At 48.6% G+C, this 7,211-nt stretch overlaps 1 protein-coding gene across 1 annotated transcript; it reads right to left on the minus strand.

The window, feature by feature from the left end:
* Positions 1 to 3,319: 3,319 nt before the first annotated feature.
* Positions 3,320 to 6,445, minus strand: LOC120691823 (pre-rRNA-processing protein TSR2-like). The gene is made up of 4 exons (XM_039975019.1): positions 6,311 to 6,445; positions 5,169 to 5,260; positions 4,293 to 4,406; positions 3,320 to 3,760 (listed from the first exon to the last, which is right to left on the minus strand). Exons 1-4 carry the CDS (start codon positions 6,402 to 6,404, stop codon positions 3,668 to 3,670), a joined length of 393 nt encoding a protein of 130 aa, XP_039830953.1. The 5' UTR covers positions 6,405 to 6,445; the 3' UTR covers positions 3,320 to 3,667.
* Between the last annotated feature and the right edge of the window lie 766 nt (positions 6,446 to 7,211).

Here is a 7,211-nt window from a genome sequence, read left to right on the forward strand (position 1 = left end):
GCACAGGGGGCCCACAAGTCAGTCCACGTCAGCACATCAACCTTTTCTTCCCTCTCAATGACAGGTGGGCCCCACTTCTACTCTCCCGCCGCCGCCGCCTCCTCTCCCACTGCCGCCACCGCCTAATGCCTCACGCTGGCCCGCCTGGCCGTCGACGCCCCTCCCCATCTCCGCCTCGCGCCGGCCGCTGCGGCCTCCCGCGCTGGCGTCGGGCCCATCCTCCTCCTCGCCAGCCCCGGCCCCGGCTCGCAGCCAGAGGCGTGTGCAGACGGGCGGCCCAAGGCTCGGCTCGGCGGCGGACACGGCTCGCGAGCTCCGCGGCAATGAAAGGACGCGGCCGCCGGAGGCACGCATGAGCTCCGCGGCAGCCGGAGGCGCACGCGACGCGGTGGCCAGAGGCCCGCACAAACGCGGCGGCCCGAGGCTCGGCTCGGCGGCGGACGCGACGCATGAGCTCCGCGGCGACGAAGGCGCGCGCGAGCTCTACTGGTGTCCTAGCCCCTCGACTCTTGCCTCCTAGATAGGCGCCTCGGCGTGGCAGCCGGAGGCGCACGTCGACGCACGCGGCCTGAGGCACGGGCAGACGCGGTGGCCTAAGGCTCAGCTCGGCGGCGGACGCGGCGCCCAAGCTCCACGGCGACGACAGCCACGACGCCGGCAGGGGAAATGGATCCCATGGAGAGAGATGACAAGTGGGTCCCCGCGCCCGCAAGCTCGCTCGTGCGGCTACCATCGGCCGTCAGGAGGCGGAGCGGTCGCGGGGACGAGGCGCCGCCGGACGGAGGCGGAGAGGCCGTGGGAGCGAGGACGCCTACCGGAGGCAGAGGCGAAGCCGCCGGCCGGAGCAGGAGCGGGGTCAAGGCGCAGCCGGCGGGAGGCGGAGCGGCCGGCCGCGGGGTTGAGGCGCGCCGTCGGGAGGTGGAGCGGCCATGGGGACGAGGCGCCGCCGTCCGGAGCAGAGCGGCGGGGTCAAGGCGCAGCCGGCGGGAGGCGGAGCGGCCGGCCGCGGGGTTGAGGCGCGCCGTCGGGAGGTGGAGCGGCCATGGGGACGAGGTGCCGCCGTCCGGAGCGGAGCGGCGGGGTCAAGGCGCAGCCGGCGGGAGGTGGAGTGGCCGGCCGCGGGGTTGAGGCGCGCCGTCGGGAGGTGGAGCGGCCATGGGGACGAGGCGTCGTCGTCCGAAGCGGAGCGGCGGGAGGCCGGCAAGGACGACGATGACCGCACGGGGTGGGAGGCCGGCGTCGCCGCGGAGGAACGCGGCGCGCAGGCAGGAGGAGAGAGAGGTGACAAGTGGGCCCCACATGTCATTGAGGCAATGAGCAGTGACGTGGACTGACATGTGGGCCCTGCGTGCCACGTCGGCAAAACCGCTCCTGAAACTGCTTGCTACAGTACCCAAGGGGGTAATTTGGACGGTTTTGACAGTACGAGGACCCAGAGTGTCCGGTTTCGTAATTCGAGGTTGAAATCCGGACTAACGTGACTGTTGGAGGTTGAAAAATAGACTTTTCCCTTTTCTTTCTGATAATTAATATCCTCTCCTGAGCAGTCTCTATTTCCTCGGCGAATCCTTCACCCTTCACGGCCCACGGCACATGAAGCAGCCGGCCCAGACATGGGGTCCTAACATTCCTCCCTCCTTTAGCTTCGGCTAGCCCCCAAGCCGATATGATGAAAAACTGATGTAGATTTTGACCTCCCTTTAAGTTCAAAAAATTTTTTTTTTGACCTCCCGAATCCCATGACTCCATCAGAATCTTGAGGATCAGTGGCACTAAAAGCAATGCCATGACTATGCCTGTAGTAGTAGCATTTTGTTGTGTGAACAAACTGGGTATGCCAACCAAGTGCTTAATCCATATTGGATCAGTGCCTTGTCGATGACTCAAATCTTTCCTGATCTGACCTAATACTTGATATAGGAGAGGTTTGCAACATCCATCCTTCCAGCAACAACTACTGTTAAGCTGCCAATGCTTCTCTGACTGGCCCAATGAATTTAAGTCATCAGTTGTGTTCATCGTACTTTCCAGATATAAACCAAAATTGCAATGATATGATCCTTGTAATTGCTTGGTGTTCCCCCCTCCATGAAAATCGCTTTGCCCCCAAGGAAAGAAATTGCCAGGGTCCCATGTAAGAATGCAAAACACAATATGAGATCTAGTAAACCTGTCACTGTCAGAACTACTAATGTGAATTGCGCCCACCAAACAAGGTAACTGACGAAGCTCACGTTTGCCACCCACTGTATTTGGTAGATCTTGGATTAACTCACAGCCTCTGCAATTATAAAACAAGCAGCTATCATATGTATCGAGCCAAGATACCATACAGATCACAACCTGTGGCCAGCTGGTCAATTGAACTATCATCTTTTTCATGCATCCAAATAGAATATGCAGGCACCAATGCACAACAACTGGTAGCGTGATTCTTCTAGCAGGTAGCATACTTGAAAGTGAGAAAATCCATGGATTCACATTTGGTAAATGCCTACAAATCCACTGAGCAACTAACTGACTAATCTGGAAATTGTTGTACAAAAGATCACAGAACCTCAGCTTTATAGTCTCCAGCGACCATATCACATCAACCATAGCATTGTGCCACATTTTGATGCTGCTGGCAAAACAACAACTACTCGTAGACACCCAGGAGAGCTTCCACTGGACTAGCTCATGATGGCAAGTAAATAGCAGCCAATACCCATCACTGAACATTACTAATTTGGCTGCACTTGTGTAGCACTTCAACGCTAGCTGCTGATGTATGGAAACTGTCACTTCACCAATCCAACATTGCAGAGCACAAGCAGACCAGGGGATGACTAATTGGATCAGCCACTGATGCCATGTCACAACTCCAGTTGACAGTCTGGTATTTCTATCTTGCATTTGCTCTTTGAACCATATGCTGCCTAAGTGCACAACAGCTATATGACAACCAAAAGATGGCCAAGGTGTTGGCCTGAATTTAACACCAACGCTATAAAAAACCAACAGTGTAGGTGGTGGCCATGGTTGCTGCTCAACCCCCTGCATCAATAGTAGCATTTCATTGGATATGTGGTGTCCACCCTGATTTCCCTGCAGCAACAATGACGTACTTGGAGGCAAGCACCTCAAGGTGGGTATGTCAAGTTGTGATCCTACTACACCTGGACATCCTCCAAGTTGCAGCCCTCACATCTTATGGGAAACACATTTGGAGAGCCACCAACTGCACTTCCTCTTTGACTGGATTCAGAAAAACCGCCGCGTCATCAGCGTAAAGACTAGCGTGCATAGGTTGGGCTCATTTATACCAAGCAAAATGTACTGTTCATAGCTACGCACTATGAATTAGTCGTAGCAATCATAGGTTGGATTTATATTTACCATGTCCAGCCCCAAGCTACATCATACTAATCACAAGACTAGTCGTAGTGCGCAGCTTGAAGCTAGTGTCAGGAAAACATACTGCACACTCAACTTCCCTGACGATTCAGAGAAATACATATTATAGTAGTAATACTCAGACTTCAACGCTCAGAAAACCTTCGGTAACAAACTCAGCAGCTACCACGTTTACGCTCCTCAATTCTTGCCCCGACCACGCCTAGGAGGCACAACAGTCCAGCCATCGGCATCTGGGGTGGCTTGGAGGGTCTTCGCCTGTCCACCGCCATCAACTTGGCGTGGCAACTGCTTCATCATCCATCATCGACGCGTCGTCATCATCATCATCTAAGCTATCACTGTCGTCATCGTCGCCCGCTATCTGCTCAGGAGAAGAAAACCAGTTAAGAAGCGTATGTACCAAGCACGGCTCCAGCAAAACTGTTGCGGTTCAATAACAACTTGCTAAGGACTTCTAGAGATTTCAACCTCAGCTACGAATATTGGAATGATTCATATCAACTACTCTACTAGAAGGTGCAATATTGGAATGATTCATATCAACATCAACCTCCATAGTCAATATAGCATACACATATCAGCTCAAGGTATTCGCAAGGCTAGCAACTCCTCAAATTTACTTTGTTGAGGGAAAACCTAAGCAAAAGCTCCAATGAACTGGTAGGCTTCACAGCCAAACATCTGGGTCAATTGTAATTTTGAAACTAATCTGCTCCAACCAGCTAATGGAAGGAATGAAAGCAAGCTTATGTGATATCCAATAAATTATTGGCTACATTCAAATCAACATATCCCAAAACAAGTGACTATGGTCGCCCAGCTCTAATTAGGAAGGAAATGATGTTTAATGTCCCCATCTTACACACGAGAAATGTGCACCCACTAGTACATACCTGTCTACTTTGGGAAACAGCATTCCCCTGAACATGTGAATTCCTTAACTTCTCTATAGACGAATAGTTACTTTGCAGGCATTCTTCATGCATAATCAGTAACTGTTTAGCGACCTGTTTGCAACAAAAAAAATAGTGAAACTAATCAACATATGTTATGCTTTGCACAAATAAATAGCACTTAGTTAATACAGTTTGCCCTTGATTACCGAAAAAAAATCAGATTGTGTGCTATAGACTTTTAAATAACTTCAGAGTCCCGTGTAGAAAAATTAGATATAGTAATTCATATAGAACAAGATCAAATTCATCTGAGGAAACAATAGCTATTTTTTTCAATAATATGTGTCACGTAATGCACATGAACTCCCCAACCCCAACATTCACTCAGTAAAATTAGATTAATGTCCATTACCATCCAAGTGCTTATCAACCATTACTTCTTGGGCTCCCCATCTGGCACATAACAATTAACTCAAAGGCAGGTGTCATGATCCAAATGGGTAATATCATGTACACAGTACACTCATGTCTTGAACACATCTGACATCTCCTTTACATAACCAATTGGAAAGAATAAATTAGTTCACGTGAAGGGTAAGCAAGTACAACAATCCTTAATGTGCTGATCAACAAGAGTAAAAGTGACATCTGCGTACCCCAACATACATATATTCAGCTAATGTTAAATCAAGAACAAACATCGTTTTTGGTAAGAAAGAAATATGCATACAGATCCACATTTGAAAACAGTAATAAAAAATATGTACCCATACAGTTTTAACCGAACTAGATTCGGCAGGGGCAAAACTTTATCAATTTAACAGTTAAAATGTAGGTTGATGCTGAACATGAATAGACAGGGGAAATAACTACCTCCTCAATACTATTATCCTGAAAGTCGGCATTGAACAATTCAGATATCTCGGCATCCATCATATCCGCCAAGTCTTCGAAATAATGTGGGCCTGAAAAGAAACCTTGTCAATACAAATGGGATACAAAAGTTTCCAAGTTCAGAAAATTGAACCATAAACATGAAAAATCAAAACTGGATGCAAAATCTTGATTCCTAAAATTATACTGAAGCCATAAAAAAGGGAACCAAAATTCCAGTATTCAAATAAAAGATGAATAAACAGAATCCAATTGAATACGGCTATGTTCCCCTGAGGGCAACAGAATCCATTAGGAGTTTATAGGCAGCGTAAGGCTAAGCACAAAGTATCAAATATGGAGTTTGTGGCTAACAATAAAGCAATAGAGTGCCACAAATGTGCCCTAAAACTCAACCAAACCCGTAGACCTTCTTAACGGTGGTAAAGTTGTCCATATTTCTTTAATTGCATAAGAGTACGAGAACAACCTAATGCCAAGGCAGCATCTGTGCCAAAAGCAGCTGACTGGATAACCATTGTTGCTCAAGTATTTGATCAACGCAATACCATGGCACTCAACTTATAAACCTATATTCAGCTTAGAATCACTACAGTTTGTCAGTGTCCGTTATACTAATATGTTTCTATGTATAAGCTAGCAATTCAACGCTGTCAGCACAACACACGCTAATGACAATTTGGCGATTTCATCACAAAATTTATGCCAAATAGGCCACCCATCCTATTTTATGGCAATTTGGTGTAAATGATCATCTTTCAACTATTTAGATTAGATCATGACAATCCAAGAGGGCAGCCCCAACAAAGAATTAGAAAACCTCATGTTGCCCAATAAATAATCACAACAATTAAAATGATCAATTCACACAAAGGGTGGTGTTCTTCCTATAGAGAATTAAATCATGCACATAACCTAGAATTTCGAATACACGCTCAATTGAGGCACACGTAAAGAGAACTTAATAAAATAGGCCCCAACTCCAAATTCTCTGGACGAAGCCAGCAGATTTCAAAACTATCTCAAAACCCACTATCAAACACACGCCTTAACTACAAGATTCCGCATCAAGGCCAATAAAATCAGAGGCGAATGTTGATGGAAAGGGTGCAGCAAGGTACCCTTGGAGTTGCAGAGCCAGGAGAGGACGGACGCGGCGAAGTTGTCGGCCTTCGCGCGGGAGTCGTGGCCGCCCCACTGGTTCTCCACCTCCATCTTGTCACTACCCTTGGCCGCCGGCGATCGCCGGGACGTGAGCACGCACAAATGGTGGATAAGTTGGGGGAACGGAACGAGGACAGGTTGTCCTCTTCGAGTTCGTTTCTTCAATTGCAAAATCTCAGTTCTCCTCTTACACGCGGGTAGCTTTATGCTCCACGCTCACGGCCTCCGGCCCACATTACAATTCTCGTTTCTTAAGCAAAGAAAGCGTAAAATATAATACTACGTCTCTCCTTAACTACAGCTCATCAGTCGTCGTGGCGTCGGCCATGACATTGCCTCCCCCTTCAGAGGTTGCTTGTCCCCAAGCAACAGCATTTGGAAAATGGTGCTTGACGACGTAGTAATCTTCCCATGTAGCGGACGACTCGGGTAGGCTGGTCCACTTCAGAAGAACCTGTGGAATGGCTTTGTTGCCCTTCTTCACCAACCGCCTTTGTAGGATCTTCTCAGGTTCCAGTGTAGTTGCGCTCAAATCAGCAAGCTTAGTGATATCTGAAAAGACTGGAGAATGATCAGGGGTAAAGGGTTTGAGTTGCGAAACATGAAATACTGGATGAACCAAACAGCCAGGTTGAAGATCCAGGCGGTAGGCCACAGAACCAACTCGTTCCAACACAGCAAAGGGGCCATAGTACTTGTAAGCCAACTTAGGATAAGGTCTGTTCGCCACTGAAGCTTGAGCGTATGGTTGGAGTTTCAGTAACACTTGCTCCCCCACCTGAAACATTCTATCAGACCTCTTACGGTCAGCTTGATGCTTCATTCGAGTCTGGGCAATAGCCAACTGTTCCCTCAAAA

Source organism: Panicum virgatum, chromosome 9N (genome assembly GCF_016808335.1).
Source record: "Panicum virgatum strain AP13 chromosome 9N, P.virgatum_v5, whole genome shotgun sequence".
Lineage (NCBI taxonomy): Eukaryota > Viridiplantae > Streptophyta > Magnoliopsida > Poales > Poaceae > Panicum > Panicum virgatum.

Coding starts and splice junctions, on each gene's coding strand:
- LOC120691823 (XM_039975019.1), bottom strand. CDS start 6,404: ATGGAGGTGGAGAACCAGTGGGGCGGCCACGACTCCCGCGCGAAGGCC. Junction 4,407..5,168: donor AGGATAATAGTATTGAGGAG/GTAGTTATTTCC, acceptor TGTTGCAAACAG/GTCGCTAAACAGTTACTGAT. Junction 3,761..4,292: donor CTGTTTCCCAAAGTAGACAG/GTATGTACTAGT, acceptor TCTCCTGAGCAG/ATAGCGGGCGACGATGACGA.